At 41.5% G+C, this 25501-nt stretch overlaps 1 protein-coding gene and 1 pseudogene across 4 annotated transcripts in view; one reads left to right on the forward strand and one right to left on the reverse strand.

The window, feature by feature from the left end:
• ENDOV (endonuclease V) overlaps positions 1 to 25019 on the reverse strand; it is a 50947-nt gene extending 25928 nt beyond the window's left edge. For 2 of the 4 annotated variants that reach the window (XM_043999307.1, XM_043999308.1), the window contains exons 1-7: positions 24671 to 25019; positions 20721 to 20892; positions 7673 to 7807; positions 6760 to 6799; positions 3707 to 3819; positions 1441 to 1509; positions 697 to 825 (exon numbers count right to left, since the gene is read on the reverse strand). In XM_043999307.1, coding sequence (XP_043855242.1) covers positions 697 to 825; positions 1441 to 1509; positions 3707 to 3819; positions 6760 to 6799; positions 7673 to 7807; positions 20721 to 20892; positions 24671 to 24726 — 714 coding nt within the window. In that variant the 5' untranslated portion in view covers positions 24727 to 25019. The remainder of the gene's footprint in view (positions 1 to 696; positions 826 to 1440; positions 1510 to 3706; positions 3820 to 6759; positions 6800 to 7672; positions 7808 to 20720; positions 20893 to 24670) is intronic. The other 2 variants (XM_043999310.1, XM_043999309.1) reach the window with 2 other exon arrangements.
• Positions 15723 to 16202, forward strand: LOC122752503 (annotated as a pseudogene).
• Positions 25020 to 25501: the final 482 nt, after the last annotated feature.

Genomic DNA, 25501 nt, shown 5'->3' on the forward strand with positions numbered 1-25501 from the left:
AAGTGACTTGCCCAGGGTCACACAGATAGTAAGTATCTGAGGCAAGATTTGAACTCAGGAAGATGAGCCTTCCTGACTCCAGGCCTGGCACTTAGCCATTGTGCCATCTAGCTGCCCACATCTGGCACACAGGAGGCACTTAAAAAATGCTTCTTGGCTTTACAATTTGAAATCAGTTCTGCTCTTGTTTCTGAAAGGAGTTTGTCAGTCCATTCTCCTATGGCTTCACTCACTATCCTAGTAATTTTGAGGGTACACCTCCCTAGCCACCACCCCCTTATATATCTTTCCATTATAATAAAAACTCCTTGAGGATAATGATAATCTTTGCTTTTATATTTTTATCCCCATCAGGCTTAGCAAAATGCTTTTTCCTTCCTTCATTCATTCAGTCCTTCATTCATGTATGCAGGGGGTAGAGACACAAGTAGGACCTGGACTCTCCCTCTCTAGATCTTGAAATCATAGGTAAGACTTAAAGACCCAGAACTTATCTCAGTCGTGCTACCACCTCTACAGTGAGTTTAGGAATTGGAATTGTTTTCTTTTTTCCTGGTGCATACACACCCTAGTCCTAGGAATACAGTTGCTGGCCTTGTCCTGTGGCCTCAACAATTCAATTCCATTAAATAACCACTGAATGTCCTGCCCCTCCATCTCTCCCTTAGTCATGACCTCCTTCTGGCTCCTGCTCACCTGGCGAATGGGCTCGGGGATCCGGTATCTGCAGCAGGTTTGGATGAGGCGGACTGCAGCCTCCAGACTCACTTTGTGACCCACAGAGACATACAGAGGCTTGCTGCTCTTGCTGTGACTCTTCAAGGCCTGCGAAATAGGAGGAGAAATTGGGCCACTCCTGCCTAGCAAGGGCCAGCAGCAAAGACCAAGGGGCTTGGTACCAATCCCACTAGCTGGAGGATTTGAAAATGGATTCTTGGCATCACATGAAAGAATAGGGAGAGGGCATGACAGAACTGCCTCTCAGCACAAACATGCTGGCTCCTGGCTCCTGAACTGTCTTCTCTGGCAAAGATTCTATGACAATCTCTGTGTGTTTTTGGAAGAGGTCAGTTATACAAAGGACCCTCATAATAACACATAAACAAAGAAAATATGTATGAATATCTCTAGTTGATTTAGACAGACATCACCCTGTGGGCAAGGGTTGGTATCTGGAAAGAAGAGAGTAAGCAGGAATGATGTTAGGTTAATAGAGAAGAAAGGGTTTTTTAATTTAAAAAAACAAAAACAAAAAAACAGGACTTTCTGTTTTCCTAACTCAGAACTGCCTAAAATAAACAAAGCTTCCTTTACTAGTAGGTCTTTTATGGTTTCCTCACTTGGTCACATGGCTCTCTGATTTAGGGGGCTTCCATCCCAGATGTTATCTCAGAGGAAGGGTCCCAGATTAGGTAGGGAAAAGGAACCCCACTGACTCACCATTCCCAAGATGGTACCTGAGTCACCCATCAAAGGAAAGGTGTCTCCTCCCATCTTTAGGTGCTGGATCTAGAAAACAAGGATATGAAATTTTGTGGACAATTACTTGGTTGAAGTAGGTTGAAAATGGGTTTAACTGGGAAAGGGAGGTAATAAACAGTGAGAAATAAAGGGTAAAGAATTACTTAGAAAAATAGAATAGTTTTTAAACTATCAAAATGACTCCTGGGCCTCACAAAGTCCTGGTCAAGATATTTTGATTCAGAATCTCAACTTCCACATTTATTCAACAGAAGCTGTTCTCTCTGAAGCTACTAATGATTCCTTAACAACCAAGTCCAATAGGATTTTTTTCTCGTCTTCCTTTCTTGACCTCTCAGCAGCATAAGACACTGTTGACCAATGGGTTCCCTCTCTTCTCTGGGTCACTGTGACATTTAATCTTTTGTTTTCCTCCTAACTAGCTGAATATTCCTCAATCTCCTTTGCTGGACTGTCACCCACATCACATCCCTAACTGTGGGTGTATCCCAAGACTTTGTCCTGTCCTCTCTTCTCTTCCTACAGTCTCTTACTTGGTGAACTCCTCAGCCTCCATGCCTTTAATTATGTCTCTATATGGAGATGACTCTCCGATTCATCCCCAACCTCCCTCCAGAGTTTTAGTCCTGCATCGCCCATTGCCCACTAGACATTTAAAACTGGATTCCTATGGACATCTCAAGCACAGCATGTACAAAACAATTCATTATAATCTTCTCCCCAAATCTACCACTCTTCTGAACTTCCCTGTTCCTATCAAGGGCACCACAGCCATCCTTCCAATCATCTCGTCACAGCCTTGGGGCCACCGCTGACTCCTCCCTCTCCCTCACCCTACTGCCTACCATTCAGTTGCCACACCTTGTCATTTCTGTCCCCACAGCCTCTCTCACATCTACCCCCTTCTCCCCCTTGCATGGCCACCACCCTAGTTCAGGCCCTCATCAGCTTTCCCTCCGGCTTTTACAACCTCCTTCTCATCATTGTCTTTCCCCTCTCCAATCCATCCACAACACAGCTGCCAAATGGTTTTTCCTGACCATGTCATTCTCCTACTTAATAAATTTCAGTACTCTCTGTTACTTTACGGACAAAATAATAAAGTCATCTGGCTTTTAAAGTGCTTTACCACTTGGCCCTAAGCTACCTCCCCAGACTTTAACATTTCTCTTCTTTCCACACTCTTCCACCCTGTCAAACTGGCCTTCTTATCATTCCTCACACTTGACGCTGAATCTCCCATCTCCATGCCTCTGCTCTGCCTGTACTCCATGCTTAGAGGGATGCGCTACCTCATCTCTCCCTCTTAGAATCCTTTGTTTCCCCTCAGATTCAGCTAAAGCCTTTCCAGAGCAGAAAGTGGACAACTTAGAGGTAGAGGATTTACTGGCTGTGTGACCGTGGGGAAGTCATTTAACTTTTCTAGATCTGCTTCATTATTTATAAATAAGGAGGCTATTCTGAAGACCCTTCTTAAGTCTCCTCACACTCCAAAGATATGATTCTGTCCCCAAAAATATACATATTTTGTGTATATCCTGTATATAGATATGTATTCTCCCCTAACAAAATGCAAGCTCCTTGGAAGCAGGGACTACTTCACTTTTGTCTATCACCAGGATGTAGTAGAGCACCTAGAACACAGAGGATTCTTAATAAAAGCTTGTTGACTGATTAAGAGCCAGGATCTTTAGGGACATGTTTTAGAGTCCAGAATAGGGAAAGGATTTCAAAGGGCCCTAAAGTGAAGCCCAGGAAAGGAGAGGAGGGGAAATGACCTGCTCCCGTCCCTGTCAGCCAGGAGCCACTTCACAGGAAAACATGGGTCAGGAGGCAGAAGCATTCTCTGATAATACACAAGCCTCTTCTTGGGAGAGTGGACAAGGAAGAACACTGGCTTGAGGTGGCTGACCCAGACTCTAGGCCCAGCTTCTCCACAAACTAGCTGATTGACTTTGGGCAAGTTCACGTCTCTGGTCCTGGATTTGATGATTTCTAAGGTCCCTTCCAGTTCTAACATTCTATGTTTTTTAGAGAAGCAAGGAGCAGCAAAGAAAGCAGAAGACAGAGGCTGAGAGCAGAAACCAGGAATTCCCCAGTCTGTAATACTATACAATCTTTGGGCAGTATCTCCAGCTCCCAATAACAAGGCTCCCCCTTGAGAATCTCAGATCATCCCAGTATCTGAGTTATCTCATCATCCTAACATGTCCCTAATTCTTACCTTCTCTTTGTGTAGGTCATTATTCTTCAGCCCATCTACCTGAAGGAGTTTTTTGGCTACCCCAATGCAAGGCAGATCTGTAATGATGCCGATGTGACAGGCCACTCCAAACCCTAGCAAGCGAGACAAAGAAAAGAGGCATGAGATGGGAATGGCAAATGAGAGCAGTCTACAAATTAGCTATGAGATGGGAAAAGATGATCCAATAGTCAAAGGTAAATCCAAGACACCTGAGAATTTTATTAATAAAGCAGAAAATAGAAGCATACTGATTATGGCACAGAGCTAGGGAGATAGTACTACCTGAATACTATTTTAAGCTCTGCCTGACTCACACCAAGGGTAAAGAAGATCAATATTAAGTTGATCATTTAGGAGGGAGGCTAAGGAAGGACAGAAAAGAAAGGGACAGAAGAGGAAAAGGAGGGGGCAGCTAGGTGGCGCAGTGGATAAAGCACCAGCCCTGGATTCAGAAAGACCTGAGTTCAAATCTGAACTCAGACTCTTGACACTTACTAGCTGTGTGACCCTGGGCAAGTCACTTAACCCTCATTGCCCTGAAAAAAAAGAAAAAAAAAGGAAAAGGAACAGAAACTTTTGTTTAGGGTATTTTGGTATCTAGATATGGCCCCATAGTCAGCCACTTCCACAATGTTTTTGTTAGAATCCTAGAAGTCCTCTAACCATTTCCCCTGCTAAATTTGCCCTATCAATTCCCACCTTTAAGAAAATCCTACTGTTGATTTTTTTTCTGTTCTTGTTCCTAGACTGCAAGTACTGCTAAAGAATATCACAAAACCAGAATGAATGATTTATTATAAATTTACACTAGCTTCAAATGAACTTCAACTTCTTGGTAACCCCTAAGTCATTTCCTCCCTTTCTTCTTCCCTTCCATATCACATTCTTAACCCACACTGATTTTTCAGGCTCTTGTTTTTCTGATCTCTCCGGTCTTTCTGAATTGTCTTAAAAATCTCTCAGGTTTACACCATTCTTTTAAAACCTTCATTTGGGGGGTGGCTAGGTGGCGCAGTGGATAAAGCACCAGCCCTGGATTCAGGAGTACCTGAGTTCAAATCTGGCCTCAGACACTTGACACTTACTAGCTGTGTGACCCTGGGCAAGTCACTTAACCCCCAATGCCCCGCAAAAAAAACCCCAAAAAACAAAACAAAAAAAACCTTCATTTGATCCTGCCATCCCTCAAATGACTGATCTATATATATCATCTTTATCAAAAAGTGGAGATCTTTTGTTTTTACATCACTTCTTTCCCAATGTATCCCTCCTCCCCACATCTAGAAAGCAATCTTTATTACAAAGAATAAAAAAGAGAAAAATAGCAGTTCAGCAGAACCAATCAAGTCCAAAAGTATATTCAATAATCTCCCATCCATAGAGGGAAAAGGGACTTCCTCCTATTCACTGCCCTACTCCAAGAAACACATTCTTTATATTCACTGCTTCTACTGCTTTACCACCCACTTTGCCTCTTGCATTCTGGCTTCCAACTCCACCATAAAATGGAAACTGTTTGCTCCAAGATCTCAACTAAACCCAATGGCTTTTTTCTGTCCTCATCCTCCCTGACTCTTCTGCAGCTTTTGATACTTTTAAGTATCTCATCCTAAACAATCTCTCCTCCCTCAGTTTCCATGACACTGTTCTCTATTTTTCTTCTTCTACCTAACTGACAAGTTTTTCAGAATTTTTTTTTTACCATCATCTCTTACCCTTCCTTTATTTTTCCTTTCCAAAGAAAACTACTTCACTTGGGCTAAGTTGAACATTATCACAATTATGGAAACAGGGAGAAATCTTCCCCACGGTTCAGAGATATCAATAAAACAATGAAACTGCATAAGTAAAGAGAAAATAAAGCATCCTGATGAGGCTTTTTTGTCTCTAATTATCATGACCAATGCCAATGGGGCAGATTTGAAGTTTGTTTCTTGAGGGAGAATGGAACAGTATTTGCTTTAAGGAATTCTTGCTTTCTCCTTGGACTCTGCATTTGTGCTAGTGGAGGGGACATAAACTTGAACTAGTCTTCTAATGGTAAAATGAAAAAGGCTTAAACTTAGCATTATAGCTACTATCTATATATTTTTTCCATAGCAAGCAAAAGAAAGAAATTCATTTCTATCCATGGAGGAAGGTTAGCTATATGTGCTGTAGCACATATAGCCACAAAATCTTAAAGAGCAAGCACAGCACACAAAAAGAACAACAGAGACCGGATATATGGAAAACACTGCAGCAGTTAAAACTGTGTTGGCTCTGCCATGGCCTCCTACTTGGGCTTCCCAATTCTAGCATCTCCCCTCTGCAATCCATCTTCCACATCTGTACCAAAACAATCTTCTTTAGGCACAGACCTGACTCTCACTAGCCTGTTTAAAAACATTTAGTGGGTCCCCCCATTTCCTATAGGATAAAATACAAACGACTTAAGACTGATGTTTAAGACTCTCTTCAATATGGTCCTGAACCTTTTCGGCCTTATTTCACTTTTCTCTCCTTCAAAAACTTCATTCCAGCCAAACTGATCTAGCAGCTATCCCTCAAACCTGACATTCCATTTCCCTTTGTTTATTCCCATACCTAGACAACACTTTCTTATCTCTACCTCTTAAAATCTTTGTCTTTCTACACAGGTCAGCTCAAAGGCTGATCACAATTTTCTTTCCTTATTTTTTTTTTCTCCTCTTCTATTTATCTGGCACAAATGTATCTCCCCAGGAGAATACTGACCATAGAAGTATGCTTGATAAATATTTGGGGGGGGGGGGCGCAGGGCAATGAGGGTTAAGTGACTTGCCCTGGGTCACAGAGCTAGTAACTGTCAAGTGTCTGAGGTCAGATTTGAACTCAGGTCTTCCTGTGTCCAGGACCAGTGCTTTATCTGCTGTGCCACCTAGCTGCCCTAAAGATGATTTTCAAAAACAAAAGCAGAGTCCCTCTGTGAAGAAGATAGTCACAATCCCCACCCCCCTTCCCTATTCCACCATTCCCTTTCTCAAACCCTCTCCCCTGAGTTCTAGGATTACCTCGGTGATGGAGTACCCCATTTCCATCCACAAGAAGGACCTAGAAAAAATACAGGAGGATGCATGGTCACCAGGGCAGGTCAGGAGCTGTTCTTAGGAGCAGCATGAAGGGAAGAATTTTAACTCCTAAGCATATTTCTAGCTATTCCATATCCTAGGCCATTCTATCAGAATTTTGCTCTCCAAAGTTACTCTTAGCAGCCAGTTCATGGTATTGTTCAATCATTTTTCAGTTGTGTCTCACTCCTCATGACCCCATTTGGGGTTTTCTTGGCACAGATACTTCAGTGGTTGGCCATTTCCTTCTCCAGCTCATTTGACAGATATGGAAACTGAGGCTAACAGGGTTAAGTGATTTGATCAGGTTCACACAACTAGTGAGTGTCAGAGGCCAGATTTGAAATCAGATCCTCCTGACTCCAGGCACCACCTAGCTGCCCTTGTTCATAGTGCCAATCTCCATTTAATTCTCGGTGGAACTACCACTGATGAGGCTCTAAGACAGGAGGGCCAAACTCATGAGCACAGAATGGCAAAGGTTAGGATCAAAAGGGCTTGGGGCCAGGGGGTGCGGTGGGGGGGTAAAGGGGGAACAGAAGGGGAGGTCACAACAGCATAGATCTTTTAAATGGCAGTCCCTTCTGTCCTCCCCCCTTCTCACTTCCCAATAAGGAAAGGAGTAAACATTCTTAGAAAGGAGGTACCCACTATGATTTCTTTCATAATATGACTAACATGGAAATATATTTTGCATGATTGCACATGTATAACATATCACATTGCTTGTCTTCTCAATGAAGGAGGAGGGAAGGAGAGAATTTGGAACTCAAAATTTAGAAAATGAATGTTTAAAATGGTTTTTACCTATAACTAGGGGAAAAAATTAATTTTTTTTAAAAAAGAAAAGAGGTACCTGGGGCATGAGACTGGGATCTTTCTTCTGTAACCTCTGAATAGCATCCACCAGGAATGGAACTTCTCGAAATGCCAAGAAACCAGATACATAGGGAGCTGTTAGGTTAACCATCCGGCATTCCTCATATAACACCTGCCATCAGGAAAAAAGTGTATGAAGGAAGTCACTGAATTCTAGCCAGGTGGGGGCACTTTAAGGGAGGAGAAAGAGAATCCTTCTTCCTACTCTTTCCTCATCTTTATCATCTTTTTTCCTGTTCCTAAAAATCAATTTAGTCTCCTTCCTCTGTTATTCTATTCCCTAATGCCATGCTCCCTTTCTTCTATCCTTCCTTTTTTCTACTTCCAACTCCACTTATACCTTTCTTTATTCTTCTCTCCCTTTCTTCCCTTCTTCCATAGATCTCTCCTCTGCTGAAGGGGAATTAGGTCAATGTGAATGGGTAGATAATAAGAGGTAGAGAAAAAGCACAAAAAATAGTAACCTGAGAGAATGATAAACATTTTTTAAGCTTAAAATCATTTCTGAGGAGTTATATGCACCATAGTACAGTGAAGAGTCCTGAATTTAGAGTCAGGGAACCAGGGCTCAAATTCTAGCTCTCCTACTTAATACCAATATGACTTAGTCTCTCTAAGGCTGTTTATCTATAAAGTGGAACAGAAATTCCAGCTCTAGACCTGTGATCCTAGGAAGGCAAATGTAAAGCTATATATGGTCCCTTTAAATATTCTCCACATCTGCCCTCTGGAAAAATCTTCATGGGGTTTACTGCTCTAAATCACTCTGAGCATTCTTCCCTAACTAGGGGCCTTCAAGGTATTAGCTCTTCCTAGTTATCCCCAATCTAGACACACAAGTGAGACAAAGATACAGATAATAATAATAATATTAGTGATGGTAGCAAAAAAGTACTAGTGATGATAGCTCATAGTTAGCATTTTATGGTTTATAAGATGCTTTACAAACACTGAATCTGATCCCTTACAACTTGTGAATTATATAGTGCAAGTATTAATATATCCATTTTATAGATGAAGGAATGTTGTTGTTCTTATCCCACAAGGAGAGTAGCAGAAGCAATGGAGAAAACTTTAACTTTGAAATTAATTTTGACCAGTAAAGAAAAACTGGTTGGAGCTGACAACAGCCTTGGAAGGAAGCAAGTACCTCCTCTTTAAATGTGTAATAACAAGGAATGGGAGCACTGGGCAGAAGAGGACACTGACTTTATCTTAGGCTTTAGGAAATCATATTTCAAAAATATCAAAGAAAAATTTAATATCCAGTGGTGGAAAAACTAAAAAGAAATGGTTCAAAAAGGATAGATTTTAGGGGCAGCTAGATAGTGCAGTGGATAGAGCACTGGCCCTGGATTCAGGAGTACCTGGGTTCAAATCCGGCCTCAGACACTTAACACTTACTAGCTGTGTGACCCTGGGCAAGTCACTTAACCCCAATTGCCTTACTTTAAAAAAAAAAAATAAAATAAATTTTTTAAAAAAGGATAGATTTTAAAACTGAAATTTATGCAACACTTTTTCTTATTGTTCAGTCATTTTTCAATTGTGTCTGATTCTTCATGACCCCATGTGGGATTTTCTTGGCAAAAATACTGGAATGGTTTGTCATTTCCTTCTTCAGCTCATTTTACAGATGAGGAAACTGAGACAAACAAGTGACTTGCCGAGGGTAACACAGCTAGTATATGTCTACAGTCATATTTGAACTCCTCATGAGTCTTCCTGTCTCCAAGGCCAGCATTCTATCCACTGCACCACCTAGTTTTCTACAATTCTAATGAAGAATAAAAGGCAAAAGTATCTCAAAAAACATGTAGATAAGAAGCTCTATCAGGGGCAGCTAGGTGGCACAGTGGATAAAGCACCAGCCCTGAATTCAGGAGGACCTGAGTTCAAATCCTTCCTCAGACACTTGACACTTACTAGCTGTGTGACCCTGGGCAAGTCACTTAACCCTCTTTGCCCCGCAAAAAAAAAAAAAAGAAGAAGAAGCTCTATCATAAATTCAGGTTTTAAGATGAAATATGGATGGATACATAATAGAGGATACATACAAAAATAGTAGCAGAAACCTGTGAGAGTGGTGTGAGGAAGGCTAAATCATAATAAACAAAATCCTATGAAAAGTGTTAGAGAAAACACAAAGGTTACTTTAAACTATATTAGAGATTAAATTAATAAAGTACTTCAAGGTTCACAAAGCAATTTACTCACAATATCGCTGTGAGGTAAGTAGCTCAAACATAATTATCCAAATTCTACAGGAAAGGAAATTAATGTTTAGAATGATTAAGTGATTTGCCTATTCACAAGCCAGTGAATGTCAGAGTCTGGAGTGTGGGGTGTGTGGAAGGGAGTAACAGGGAGATTAAATTTGTTTAGGATAAATGGATTGGGTAATCATTTTTATGAGAATACAATGACGAAGCAGTGGCAGATGCCTTCCATATGAAAAAGACCCAAGGCTTTTAGTGGGCTACAAATTCACTAGGAATCAACATTTTGACACAGAACCAGAAACCTAATTGGCTCAGCATATAATGAAGTAGATTATCTAGGAGGTGAAAGTAGACCACCAGGGCGGCTAGGTGGTGCAGTGGATAAAGCACCGGCCCTGGATTCAGGAGTACCCTGGGCAAGTCACTTAACCCCCATTGCCCCACAAAAAAAAAAAAAAAAAAAAAAGAAAGTCAGACCACCTTGGAGTAATATGTTTAATTCTGGACAACACATTCTGGGGAGTACAACACACTGGAACGTATCCGGAAAAGGGAAGCCAGGATGGTGAGGGTCCTTGGAACCATCCTGAGAATCAAGTGAAGAAAATGGGGATATATTCTCAAAAACAGAAGACTCAAGGGAGACATGTAAGCAGTTTTTAAATATATGGAGGGTAGTCATGTCATACCTTATTTGGCTTGGTCCCAGAGGATAGACTATGGAGTCAGTCAACAAGAAGCTACTCTAAGCCAGTGACTGTACTAAGCAGGAAGGATGCAAAGAAAGGTAAAAGGTCCCTGCCCTGAAGAAACTCACATTCTAATGGGAAAGTAAACATGTAAATAATGCAGTATATACAAGATATAGACTAGATGGAAGGTATTGTTAGAGGCAAAGGCACTAGCAGGTGGAGAACAAGAGAGGCTTCCTACAGAAGGTGGGACCTGATCAATCTTGAAGGAAGACAGAGAAACTATGAGGCTGAGGTGAAGAGGAAGAAGACTCCAGGAAAGGTGGCCATTCTAGTGCAAAGGCACAGAGACAGGAGATGGAATGTCTTGGGAAAGGAAAGGCCAGAAGGCCTTTATATATAATGAGATTGTACAGTACATGCAGGGGAATCGAGTGTAAGACTGGAAACTTAGGAAGAGGTCACATTGTAAAGAGCTCTAAATGCCAGAGGAGTGGCCCACAACACTCCTAAGTGTGCCCAAACCAGTCGGTCAATAAACATTTATTAAGTGCCTTCCATGTTCCAGGTACTGTGCTAAGCACTGGAGATACAAAAAGAATACTTTACTATGGGAATTTACTACAGTGTATTGTGTACTTAATCCATTCCACTGATCCACCACTCTATTTCTTAGCTAGTACCAAACTGTTTTGATGATTATCACTTTGTAATATAGTTTGAAATCTGGTACTGTTAGGCCACTTTCCTTCACATTTTTTCATTGATTCTCTTGATATTCTTGACCTTTAGTTCTTCTAGATGAATTTTGTTATTATTTTTTCTATATCTACAAAACAATTCTTTAGTAGTTGGATTGGTATGACACTAAGTAAATTAATTTAGTAGAATTGTCATTTTTATGTGGGCTCTGAACTACTCATAAGCAATTAATATTTCTCCAGTTGTTTATATGTCTTTATTTATGTGATTTATTGCCTGAATGATGAGTGAGATGAGCAGAACCAAAAGAACATTGTATACAGTATCATCAACATTGAGTGTTGATCTACTGTGATGGACTATATTCTTCTCACCAATGCAATGGTACAGAAGAGTTCCAGGGAACTCATGATAGCAGAGGATCTCCAAATCCAAGAAAAAAAAAAGAAAGAAAGAACTGTGGAGTATAGATGCTGATTGAACCATATTATTTCTTTTGTTTTGGGTGCTGTTGTTTTTTTTTTTCTATTTTGAGGTTTGGCATCACTGCTCTGATTTTTTCTCTTGTAACAGGATTAATACAGAAATAGGATTAATGTTATTATGTGTATATATCTATATCTATATGTATAGAGATATATAGATATAACCTATATCAGATTACCTGTTGTCTAGGGGAGGGGGGGAGGGAGGGGAGGGAGGGAGAAAAATCTGAAATTGTAAAGCTTGTATAAACAAAAGTTGAGAACTATCTTTACATGCAACGGAAAAAATAAAATACCTTATACATTAAAAAAAAAAAAGAAAGGTATTAGGTTTCCCACCAGTGGAGATCTTTAAATAGTGAATTGAAGCCTCCCCCTAAACTGTTATATACCTGTTGGGGGCAGGGCATTATAGAATGAATCCTTGGGCAGGTCTAAATTAGACTTCAGACAAGGTCTCTGAGCTTCCTTCTCTAACTTTTTGATTCTGGAAATTTTAAGGGCAAGAACTGTATGCATTTTCTAAGTAGATATTTAGTCAAGATGTGTTCAATTGAATTACATGAATATAGTCATTAGAATATCAAGTGACTTCACACCAATAGAAAAGAAGATACAAATAGTAAAATAACCAGTTGAAAAATGCTGTCTCTTTGATAAATGCAAATTGAAATAACCTTAAAATAGAAACCTCAGACCCATTTATCCTAAAAAAAAAAAATTAAAATGAGAGTCTTGATTCCCTATCAGTCCACTTCTCTCCTCAAACACCTAACTTCCATCCCTATGAGACAATCTCATTTGCTAATTTATTGAGAAACCTGAGGTGAGAAATTATAATTCTCTTATCTCCCACCCTACATTGCTCAAGACCTTTGTAATTCCTTCCTCGTCTTTTCTTCCTTTTCTCCAACAGTCTCAAAGGAAATAGTGGCTCTCCTTACCAATACTAACCCCTTCACTTATGTTCTTGATATATCCCCTCCAGGAACTTAGTACATGAACTATGTTCTTTCTTTACCATCATTACTCTCCTCTATTGGCACCTTCTTCACTGCCTACAAATATATGCAAGTCTTTGCTATTCCAAAAAATACCCTTCCTTTCCCCTGCTATCCTCTTCCCTTTCACTGCTATATTTTTGGAGTTATCTCCACTTGTGCTTCCTCATTACCCTCCTATTCCCCAACCCCTTGCAAATGGCTTCCAGCTCCACCGGTCTAGTGAAACTATTCTCTCCAAATTCACCAATGATCTTTCCTCTCAATTGCCAAAATCAGGAGCCTTTTTCTCAGTCTTCATTCACTTGTACAACATTTGATGCTGCTAGAAATCCCTTCTTTCTCACTACTCCATTCCCTTGGTTCCTATGACACTCTTTTTTTTTACTGGTTCTTCTGCAGGTATGACTCCTCCTCAGTCTTTCTCACTGGTTCATCAACTTCTTCCATCCCCTATGAGGGTTCCCCAAAGCTCTGTCTTTCCCCTTCCTTTATTGTCTCTATATACTCTGCCTTGGTTATCTTCTCTAGATTCCACTAACACATCACGTAGATGATTCCCAAATCAATATATCTAACTTTAATCTCTTCCTTGAGTTCCAGTCCCACATCTTTAATTGCCTGCTAGATAGAAAGCTTTAAGTGGATATCCAGCTGGAACTGCAAATGCAAAAATCAATGCAGAAGTGAAATCAATCAATACTCCACCCCCAACTATTTCTGATGTTACCATCGAGGACTAAAACCTTTTAGTCTCCTTCATCCTACATACCCAGTTGGTTGCCAAGGCCTGTTGATTCTGCCACCAGCACATTCAGGCCCTCATCACCTAAGATAACTGTAATAGCCTCCAAATTGATCCCCCTGCTTCCAATCTTTCCTCTCTAAAATACATCTTTCACAATGCTGCCAAAATAACCTTCTTAATACTCCTATCTGACCATCTTCCGTTCCTACAAAATTACTTCCCTATTGCCTATAGGGTAAAATTTGTATTTCTAAGCTTACCATTTAAGGTCCTCCACAATCTCACTTCAAATTAATTTCCCAGCCTTATTTCACACTAGACTCCACTAGATGTCAAGTTGGTGGAGAAAAGGCATGGACTCACTTGAGCTCTCCCCAAAATACCTCCAAACAACTTTAAATAATGCCTCACTGGCCCTGGATTCAGGAGGATCTGAGTTCAAGTCCAGCCTCAGACACTTAACAGTTAGTAACTGTGTGACCCTGGGTGAGTCACTTAACTCTCACTGCCCTACAAAAACAAACAAACAACTAAATAAATAATGCCTCAAAACAAATTCTGGAGCAGTAGAATCACAAAATAATAGGGTGAAACAATTTTTCAGCTCAAGACAACTTAGAAAGCTGGCAGAAAAGGCCTACTGTACCTGAGTGAGAGTAAAGCACAGTCCAGAACAGGCCCCACCCCAGTAAACCAGCAACAAGCCTTGGGGGTGGCTAAATCAGTGACAGCAGTGGCAGTTTCCATACCTCTTAGTCCACAGATGATAAGGGGGTCAGACAACTGCTCAGAAGGAGATTACAGGGGTCTCTTTACTACTGCATTGCCCATACTTGGATCTAGGTCACAGTCCTGCATTGCAGTTCCAGGGCAAGGAGGAGCATTAGTACACCAGAGCTTGTAGCTGCGGGGGAATGAGAACCCTGGTGCCGGTTCCAGGGTAGAAAAGAATGCTTGTGGTTGTTTATAGGCTAGAGCACAGGCCAGGAGAGTAGTAAACACAACTCTCCCTAGATCACCCCACCCTGAAAGAACTGGAAATTTACAGGTCCCAAGAATTATCTCTAAAAACAGCTGCATGAAAAATCCTGAAGTTTCAAACAGTGCCCCCTCCACTCCAGAAGCAGAGTCCCACTTTAGCATAGTGTTAAAAATCAAGAAATAGGATGGAAAAATGATCAGGCAGCAGAAAAAGATCCTGATTATAGAAAGTTATTATGGTGACAAGGAATTTCAAAGCACAAACTCAGAAGACAACAAAGTCAAAACTGCTATGTCCAAGCCTCAAAGAAAAATATGAATTGGTCTCAGGACATTGAAGAGCTCAAAAAGGATGTTACAAATCAAGAGAGGAAAAAGTGGGAAAAGAAATGAGTGATGCAAAAAAATGATGAAAAAAGAGTCAACAGCGTGGCAGAGGAGGGCACAAAAAGAAAAATCTGAAGAAAATAACACCTTAAAAAACAAAATAGGGTAAATTCAATGAAGAAAAGGAATGCCTTGAAAAGCAGAATTGGTCAAATGGAAAAAGAGGCACAAAAATTCACTGCAGAAAAAACTCCTTAAAAAGTAAAATTGTACCAAAAAAAAAAAAAGTAAAATTGTGGGGCAGCTAGGTGGTGCAGTGGATAGAGCAATGGCCCTGGATTCAGGAGGACCTGTGTTCAAATCCAACCTCAGACACTTAACACTTACTAGCTGTGTGACCCTGGGCAAGTCACTTAACCCCAATTTCCCAGCAAAAAATTAAAAAGTAAAATTGTCAGGGAGCAACTAGGTGGTACAGTGGATAAAACATCAGCTCTGGATTCAGGAGGACCTGAGTTCAAATCTGGTTTTAGGGTAGCTAGGTGGCGCAGTGGATAAAGCACCGGCTCTGGAGTCAGGAGTACCTGAGTTCAAATCCGGCCTCAGACACTTGACACTTACTAGCTGTGTGACCCTGGGCAAGTCACTTAACCCCCATTGACCCACAAAAAAACAAAACAAAAACAAATCTGGCTTTAGACACTTGACACTTACTAGCTATGTGACCCTGGGCAAGTCTTTAACCCTCATTGCCCTGCCTACCCCCAAAAAAATGTTAAAAAAAAAAATTGTTAGATTGCTTGCTGTCTTGGGGAGGGAGAGGGAAGGAAAAAAATTTGGAACTAGAAATCTTATAAAAACAAATGTTGGCCTTTTCCATCTCCGGGAGTCGCCGCGAGAGCAGCCCCCGCCATGTCGGCGCATCTGCAGTGGATGGTCCTCCGGAACTGCTCCAGCTTCCTCATCAAGCGCAACAAGCAGACGTACAGCACCGAGCCCAACAACCTCAAGGCCTGAAACTCCTTCCGCTACAACGGGCATCGAGCCGGCCGCCAACGGCAAGGGCATCGTGGTGATGCTGAAGCGCCCGGGCAGGTCAGAGGAAGCCCGCCACTTCCTATGTGAGGACCACCATCAACAAAAATGCCCGGGCCACGCTCAACAGTGTCCGGCACATCATCCGCAAGAACAAATACCGGAAAGATCTCTGCATGGCCGCTCTGCGCCGGGCCAGTGCCATCCTGCGGAGCCAGAAGCCAGTGGTGGTGAAGAAGAAGCGAACCCGCCCACCCAAGAGCACTTAGGGGGCCAGACCTGCCTTTGGCTAATAAAGTCAAACTGCTTGACCTAAAAAAAAAAAAAAAAAACAAATGTTGGGGGCAGCTAGATGGCACAGTGGATAAAGCACCAGCCCTGGATTCAGGAGTTCCTGAGTTCAAATCCGGCCTCAGACACTTGACACTAGCTGTGTGACCCTGGGCAAGTCACTTAACCCCCATTGCTCCGCAAAAAACAAAACAAAAAAAACCCCCAAAACAAATCTGGCTTTAGACACTTGACACTTACTAGCTATGTGACCCTGGGCAAGTCGTTTAACCCTCATTGCCCTGCCTACCCCCAAAAAAATGTTAAAAAAAAAATTGTTAGATTGCTTGCTGTCTTGGGGAGGGAGAGGGAAGGAAAAAAATTTGGAACTAGAAATCTTATAAAAACAAATGTTGGGAGTGGCTAGATGGTGCAGTGGATAAAGCACCAGCCCTGGATTCAGGAGTTCCTGAGTTCAAATCCGGCCTCAGACACTTGACACTTACTAGCTGTGTGACCTTAGGCAAGTCACTTAAGCCCCATTGCCCCGCCCCCCCCAAAAAAACAAATGTTGAAAACTATCTCTACATGTAACTGGAAAATAATAAAATACTTTTATGATAAAAAAAAAAAGTAAAATTGGCCAAATCAAAAAAAAGATATAAAAGCTCGATGAAGAAAATAATTCCTTAAAAATTAGAATTGGGCAACTGGAAGCTAATAACTCCATGAGACATCAAGAAACAATAAAACAAAACCAAAAGAATGAAAAAATAGAAGAAAATGTGAACTATCTCATTGAAAAAACAACTGACCTGGAAAAGAGATCCAGGAGAAAGAATTTAATTTAATTTTTTTTTGTGGGCCAATGAGGGTTAAGTGACTTTCCCAAGGTCACACAGCTAGTAAGTGTCAAGTGTCTAAGGCCGGACTTGAACTTGGGTCCTCCTGAATCCAGGGCTGGGGCTTTATCAATTGTGCCACCTAGCTGCCCCCCAGGAGAGAGAATTTAAGAATTATTGGACTATGTGAAAGTCATGATAAAAAAAAAAGAAGAGCCTAGAATCATCTTTCAAGAAATTATTGGGGCAGTTAGGTGGCACAGTGGATAAAGCACCAGCCCTGAATTCAGGAGGACCTGAGTTCAAATCCGGCCTCAGACACTTGACACTAGCTGTGTGACCCTGGGCAAGTCACTTAAACCCCATTGCCCCATCAAAAAAAAGAAACTGTCAAGGAAAACTGTCCTGATATTCTAGAACCAGAGAGTAAAATAGTAATTGAAAGAATCCACCAATTACCTCCTAAAAGAGATCCCAAAATGAAAACTCCCAGGAATATTATAGCCAAATTCCAGAACTCTTAGGTCAAAGAGAAAATACTGCAAGCAGTCAAAAAAGAAACAATTCAAATATCATGGTGCCACAATCAGGATAAGATTTAGTAGTTTCTACATTAAAGGACTGGAGGACTTGGAATATGATATTCTGGAGGGCAAACAAGCTAGGATTATAACCAAGAATCACCTACTCAGAAAAATTGAGTATAATCCTTCAGGGGGGAAAATGGATATTCAATGAAATAGAGGACTTTCAAGTATTCCTGATGAAAAGACCAGAGCTGAATAAAAAATTTAACTTTCAAAAACAAAACTCAAGAGTAGCATAAAAAGGTAAACTAAAGAGAAATCATAAGGGATTCAATAAGGTTAAATTATTTATATTCCTACATGAGAAAAAAATACTTGTAACTCCTAAGAACTTTCCCATTATTAGGACAGTTAGAAGAAGTATACATAAAAAGCACAGGTTGAATATGATGGGATGATTATCTTTTAAAAAAAAATTAAGGGGTAAGAAAAAAGAATGCACTGGGAGAAAGGTAAAGGAGAGACAGAATAGGGTAGCATAACATAACAGAGGCACAAAAGACCTTTTACAGTAAAGGGAAATACAGGGGAGGTGAGTACCTGAACCTTATTCTCAAAGAATTTTACACTCAAAGAGTGAATAACATACATGATCAGTTGTATATAGAAATCTATCTTATTCCACAGGAAAGTAAGGAGTGGAAGGGAATAAGAGAAATGGGACAGGGGGTGCTGATAGAAGGGAGGATAAATTGGGAGAGGTAAAAGTCAGAAGCAAAACACTTTTGAGAATGGACAGAGTGAAAGGAGAGAGAGAGTATAATTGTGAAAAAAGTTTATAGCAATTATCTCTGATAAATACCTAATTTCTCAAATATATAGAGAACTGAGTCAAACTTATAGAAATAAGAGCCATTCCTCAATTGATAAATGTTCAAAGGATATTAACTGGCAGTTTTCAGATGAAGTAATCAAAATTCTATAGTCATATAAAAAATTCTCTAAATCACTACTGATTAGAGAAATGCACATTAAAACTCTGAGTTACTGAGGGCAGCTAAGTGGCGCAGTGGATAAAGCACTGGCCCTGGATTCAGGAGTACCTGAGTTCAAATCTGGCCTCAGACACTTGACACTTACCAGCAAAAAAATAAATAAATAAAAAAGACAAAAAAAAAAAAACAACTCTGAGTTACTACCCCATATCTATCAGATTGGCTTATATGACAGAAAAGGAAAATAACAAATGTTGGAGAGGATATGGAAAAATTGAGACACTAATGCACTATTGGTGAAATGGTATATTAATCCAACCATTTTGTAGAGCAATTTGGAACAAAACCAAAGAGCTATGTACCCTTTGTCCAAGCAATACCACTGCTAGGTATGTATCCCAAAGAGATGTTTTTTTAAAAGGAAAAGGAAAAGGACCTATATGTGCAAAAATACTTACAGCAGCTCTTTTAGTGGTAGAAAGAAATTGGAAATTTAGGGCATATCCATCAATTGGGGAATGGCTGAATAAGTTGTTCTATATAAGTGTGATGGGATACTATTGTGTTATAAGAAATGATGAGCAAGATACTCTCAAAAAAAACCTGGAAATACATGAATAGATGCAAAGTGAAATGATCAGAACCAGGAGAACAATGTATACAGTAACAGCAATATTGTATGATGATCAATTGTGAATGACTGAGCTACTCTCATCAAAATAATGCAAGACAATTCTGAAGGACTAGATGAAAAATGCTATCCCTCTCGATAGAAAAAACTGATGGAGTCTGCAGATAGAAGCATATATTTTCTGTACTTTCTTTTTTTCCTTGGATTTTTTTTGTCTGTGCTTTCTTTCACAACATAACTAACATGGAAATATGTTTTGCATGACTGTATATGTATAACCTATATCGAAGGCAAGCAAGGGAGGAGAGAATTTGGAGCAGTAAAAGGTGGAGTAGTAGATAGAGTGCCAGGCCTGGAGTCAGGAAGACTCATTTTACGGAGTTCAAATCTGGCCTCAAACACTTATTAGCTGTGGGACCCTGGGCTGGAGAGCAACCATAAACCATTAAAAAAAAAACAAAACAGAAAAAGTAAAAGTTCAAAATGGGGCACAGAGAAGCCGTTAGAATTGTTAGAACTACTATGTTACATTTGGTATTTAATTTCCCCTGCCAAAGAACTGTTGGTTGTCATTATCATTTTTTTTAAACATCTACCCTGGAATCTGCCGAGCCCACTCAGAATTTATTCTTTGCTAGGTTTCTAGTATTTTCATTTTATTTCCATTTAAATACAACCCAAGGGGCAGCTAGGTGGCGCAGTGGATAGAGCACTGGCTCTGGATTCAGGAGGACCTGAGATCAAATCCGGCCTCATACACTTTACACTTACTAGCTGTGTGACCCTAGGCAAGTCACTTAACCCCAACTGCCTCACACACAAAAAAACAAATAAATAAATAAATAAATACAACCCAAGCTGTAAATATGCAGTACTTTCCCTATTCTGCTTTATATAGGAAAATGTTTGTATTTAGTGATGCTTGTAATGTTCCTAATGATAAAAAAAGAAAATTAAAACAAAACTAGTGCTATTTAAGAATCCACAATTGGGAGCGAGTGGCAATGGAGCTATTTAAGCATAGGCCAGAAGGCCATCCCTCAGGTGTACTGTCAAAGGGAATCTTTGCCAACTCCAATATTCTTTGGTAAATGTTGCTTTTCTCATGGGCCCCGGTGTAGTGGAAAGACAACTGAATTTGGAGTTAGGAGAATTGAATCTGTATTCTGGATCTGCAACTTACAACCTGTGAGGCACTGGGAAATTTACTTATCCTCCTTAAACTTCAGCTTCTTGATCTGTAAAATGACTAGATTGCTAAGAATCCTTCCAGCTTTCAATTTTACAGTGCTGCCTCTCTAAGCTGCTTTCCTAGTTGCTTCTCTAGAAGCCTCTTTATCTGACAATGTACATACTGTTCATTAATATAAAAGTACATAGAACTCCTTCAGCCTGGGTTGTTCTCAATTTCACTGTCTTCCAATGCCTGCTTTCTTGAAACAGGAGGTTTCAATTTTTTTTTTAAATGGTATCTTTTTGCTTCTGCCCTGACCTTTCTTCCTTGTGCACTTCTGTCACATCCTAATTCAGACCAGGGACTCGTAGCACTGCTCCCACTGGACTTTACCTCAAGCTCAGGATAGCTGAGCACCACTAGAGAGGCACAGGCTCTGACATCATCCCCTTTAATGAAAGATATATCAACACCCCCGACCCGATGCAGACCAGCAAAATCTGAATCCCGCTGCCACGCTTCTGTATCCCAGTCAATGACACTGGCCTTCAGCTGTGCTTGCTCCCTGTGGGGTTTAAAGAAGAGAGACATCAAACTAGACCCACAGGCCATACTCCTGTCCCTTCCAATAACAAAAGAAGAATTCCCCATCCATGTTCAGAACTTAACATATCAGGTAAAAACTTCTCATTCATCTAGATTTCCACTTTCATTCTAAAAACATTTCAAGTCCCTAACTTGTGTCCAGTTCTAGGAATGAAACTTTAAGATGTCTTAAGTACATTACTTTGACTGAAAAGGTCACACCCTAATCATAGTTAGTGAAGAACAGGGCTGAGTCAGAACTAAACCTGAAGCCAAGCTCTGCCAACTGTGTTTCTCTGAACGAATCACCAGCCTCTTTAGGTGTTGGTTTTCTCATCAGCAGAATGTGGGGATTGGTGTAGATCAAAGGTGTCAAACTCAAACAGAAAGGGGGTTAGGGAGAAGGAAGGGGAAGAGGGGGACTAAACGGTCCATAAGGATCCCTACAGGTCATACATTGACTTTTTATGTATTTTGTTAAATATTTCCCAATTACATTTTTTTTTTTTGCAGGGCAATGGGGGTTAAGTGACTTGCCCAGGGTCACACAGCTAGTAAGTGTCAAGTGTCTGAGGCTGGCTTTGAACTCAGGTACTCCTGAATCCAGGGCCAGCGGTTTAACCACTGCACCATCTAGCTGCCCCCCCAATTACATTTTAACCTACTTTGGGCAGAGTCCACTCAGGAGTATTATGGGCCATATGAGCATCTGATACCTCTGGTATAGATCATAGGAGCAGAGACTTAGAACTAGAAGAGACCTTGGAAGTCAGCTAATCCAACCCTCCCATTTTAAAGATGAGGAAACTAAAGCCCAGAGAGGGTTAGGTGATTTGTTCAAGGTCAAGAGCTTAAAATATGATTATTTTATACATGGAACAAGGCTTAAATATATAATCTATCTTACAGGACTGTGAAAACTAGAGGAACAGTGAATATTTTATTTTATGCATTTAAAAACATTATTCTGAGAAGGTTTTACAACATGCTGCAAAAGGGGTCCGTAACACAAAAAAGGTCTAAAACAACCCAGTGTCATGTCTAGTTCTCATATATAAAGTAAGCAGCTGTGTGTCATGGTAGATAAAGCACTAGACAGACTCAGGAAGACCAGTTTGAATCCTGCCCCAGACATTTACTAGCTGATACTGGGAACAAGTCTCTTAATTTCTCTCATCTTGTCATCTGTAAAATGGAAATAATAAGCACCTACTTCACAAGATTGTTGTGATAACCAGAAGTAACCTATAATAATAATTATAGTTAGTGTACAGAGAGAGCCTTAGGTTTTACAAAGAGCTACATAAATACTATTATTATTCTCCCTCCTCCTTCAACTCTAACTCTGCCTCTTTCACCTATCACCACCCATTCTGCTTTCTAGCACCCTATTTCTTTCTTTTTTTTTTAAGTGAGGCAATTGGGGTTAACTGACTTGCCCAGGGTCACACAGCTAGTAAGTGTTAAGTGTCTGAGGCCACATTTTAACTCAGGTCTTCCTGAATCCAGGACTGGTGCTTTATCCACTGCGCCACCTAGCAGCCCCACTAGCACGCTATTTCTTTCTCCCCATTAGACTATAAGCTTGAGCACAGGTATTATTTTGCTAGCTTGTCTTTGTATCCTCAGAATTTAGTACAGTTCCTGGTACTAGTAACTATGCTTTATTCATACATCTATCCATTATTGCAAAAGGACAGGGAGTAAAAAAAATTTTTTTTTCAAAAAGGGGGCAGCTAGGTGGCACAGTGGATTCAGGAGGACCTGAGTTCAAATCCAGCCTCAGACAATTGACACTGCTAGCTGTGTGACCCTGGACAAGTCACTTAACCCTCATTGCCCTGCAAAAAAAAATATTAAAAATAAAAATAAAAAAGGATAGGGTAGTAGTAGACTCCCAGGTGAAAAAATGCCCCCTACTAATACAGACATGTACCTTTACAGCAACTCAGAGTTTACCCAGATTTGCCTGAGGTTACATAGCCAGACTAGGAATGCAAAGGAAGGGAAGGCAGGAGGGAGAGAAGGAAACAAGCTTTTGTATGCCACATACTAAGAGCCAGGCACAATGCTAAGCACTTTACAAATGCTCTCTCGTTTGATCTTCACAACAATCTAGCAAGGTAGCTGCAGTTATTATCTCCATTTTACAATTGAGGAAACTGGTCCCCAACCCTAATCAATAAACTCCAGTGGGTCCCTATCACCTTGAGGATCAAATACAAAATCCTCTACTTGACATTCATAACCTGCCTCCTCCTACCTTTCCAAGTCTTCTTACACTTTACTCCTCAACCTAGACACTGGCCTCTTTGCTGTTCCACTAAAAAGACACTCTCCGTTCTTTTCTCTATTCCCCATGCTTGGAATACTCTCCCTCTATTTGCCTAGGAGGCTGCTAGGTGATTCAGAAGATTAAGCTCTGGGCCTGGAATCTGGAAGACCTGAATTCAAATTCAGCCTCAAACACTTAACTGATCAAATCACTTAACCTTTGTTTGCCTTAATCCACTGGAGAAAGAAATGGCAAACCACTCCAAGAAAATACGGTCCTGCCAAGACAGTATGGTCCATGGGGTCATGAAGAGTCAGACGTGACTGAACAACAACTCCCCCATTAGATTATGAGCTCCTTGACGGTAGGGACTGTCTAGTCTTTTTTTTTTTTTTTTGTATTCCAGGCACATAGTAGGTGCTTAATAAAGGTTTACTTGGGGCAGTGGATAGAGTACCGGCCCTGGAGTACCTGAGTTCAAATCCGGCCTCAGACACTTAACACTTACTAGCTGTGTGACCCTGGGCAAGTCACTTAACCCCAATTGCCTCACTTAAAAAAAAAAATTAAAAAATAAAGGTTTACTTACTGAGGCAAAGAGTAGCACACACATACATGCATATAGTATTTAAGTTACCTTCCTATTCTTGGTGTCTATGAACCTTAACCACCCCAGTCTATTGTGGAGAGTCCTCAGGCTCCCCTCCCAAAATCTCACCTGACCTCAACTTCTTCCCTGAGAGTTCAGGGAAGGGGTTTCAAGGACCTGAGCAAGACCTGAGCTCAAATTCAACGTCATTCACTTAACTAGCTGTTTGACTTTGGGCAAGTCACTTTACTTCTATCTGCCTCAGTTTCCTCACCTGCAAAACGGGGATAATAAAAGTACCTCCCTCGCAAGGTTGTAATAAATTGAGATGTTCGTAAAAGTACTTTGCAAACCTTAAATGGCTATACAAACGCTTTTAATCATTATTATTAAGTCGTTAGGCCACACGGGAGAGCTGGAAACCTCTCCCTTCCCTGCTAAGCCCTGCTCCAAACACAGGTAGGTAGGTAGGTAGGTAGGTAGGTAGGTAGGTAGGTAGGTAGGTAGGTAGGTAGGTAGGTAGGTAGGTAGGTAGGTAGGTAGGTAGGTAGGTAGGTAGGTAGGTAGGTAGGTAGGAGGCCCTCAAGGTCGCGAGGATGGAGGATGAGGGGAGTACATTCCCTAGCCTTCGGGTAGGGGGACTCAGGGAAACGCCCCCAGGCGTCTAGCCAGTGCCTCCGCAATCGAGGTGGCCGGCGCATGCGCGCAGAGGCGATGCGGCAGTGGGAGGGGCCCGAGGAGCGGCCCACCATTCTCCTAGGCCCCCACCGGAAGCAGAGCCTGACAGGACGGGCTTGGAAACGTCCCCTGGTCTGGCCGGGATTCCACTGAATCCGAAATCAGCAACGCAAGGATCAGGGAGGTGATTTCGCCCTCCCCAATCAGGATCATTACCGTTCCCAGCGGGATAGAGTCTCCCGCTGTAGTGGCCCAAGGGCCTCGTAGGCCATGGTCTGACTTTACCGTCTCTTTCGGGGACGTCACTTCCAGAGGCAGCCGGGCACGCCGCACACCGGGAACGCCCGGAGTCCCAGGGCTCTTTGCGCGGGCTGCCTGGCAGGCGCGAGCCCAGGGTCCCCTCTGCCCTAGAAGCCGCGCCCTGTTTACTTCCTCTCCTGCACCCCTAAGTCTTGTCACTAGGCGTGAGGCGCCAGGGCGGGGGCGGCGCAGAATACCGGGGGTGCTTATGTGGGTCCGCTCCTGAAATTTCCCGGCTGGGAAGGCCCAGACGCCGGACTTCCGCCGACTTCCGCCGTTTTGTCTTTTGTGGCAGTCGGCCCCTCCCTGTAACTTTTTTTTTTTTGCAGGGCAATTAGGGTTAAGTGACTTGCCCAGGGTCACACAGCTAGTAAGTGTGAAGTGTCTGAGGTCGAATTTGAACTCAGGTTCTCCAGGGCCGGTGCTCTATCCACTGCGCCACCTAGCCGCCCCCCCTCCCTGTAACTTTCCAAAACAATATTCCTCCCAGGGCACCATTTTTCCTTTGTTTATGCCGTTCCCTTCCAGCTCAGCTCTCTCTCCCTCCTTCCTCCCTTTTCTCCGTCTTTTCCTCCCCCGTCTCTCCCTACCTCCCGCTTTCCTTTACTCCTTCTACTCCCTTTCTCTCCTCCTTCCTCTCTCTTCCCTCCCCCTCCTCTCCCATTATCTTTCCTTCCCTCTCCTTCCTTTCTGTCTCTTCCATCCAGACTACCTTGTAGTTAACTACTTGGTATATATTTATATTAG

The sequence above is a fragment of the Dromiciops gliroides genome, chromosome 4 (genome assembly GCF_019393635.1).
Source record: "Dromiciops gliroides isolate mDroGli1 chromosome 4, mDroGli1.pri, whole genome shotgun sequence".
NCBI classification, from domain to species: Eukaryota; Metazoa; Chordata; class Mammalia; order Microbiotheria; family Microbiotheriidae; genus Dromiciops; species Dromiciops gliroides.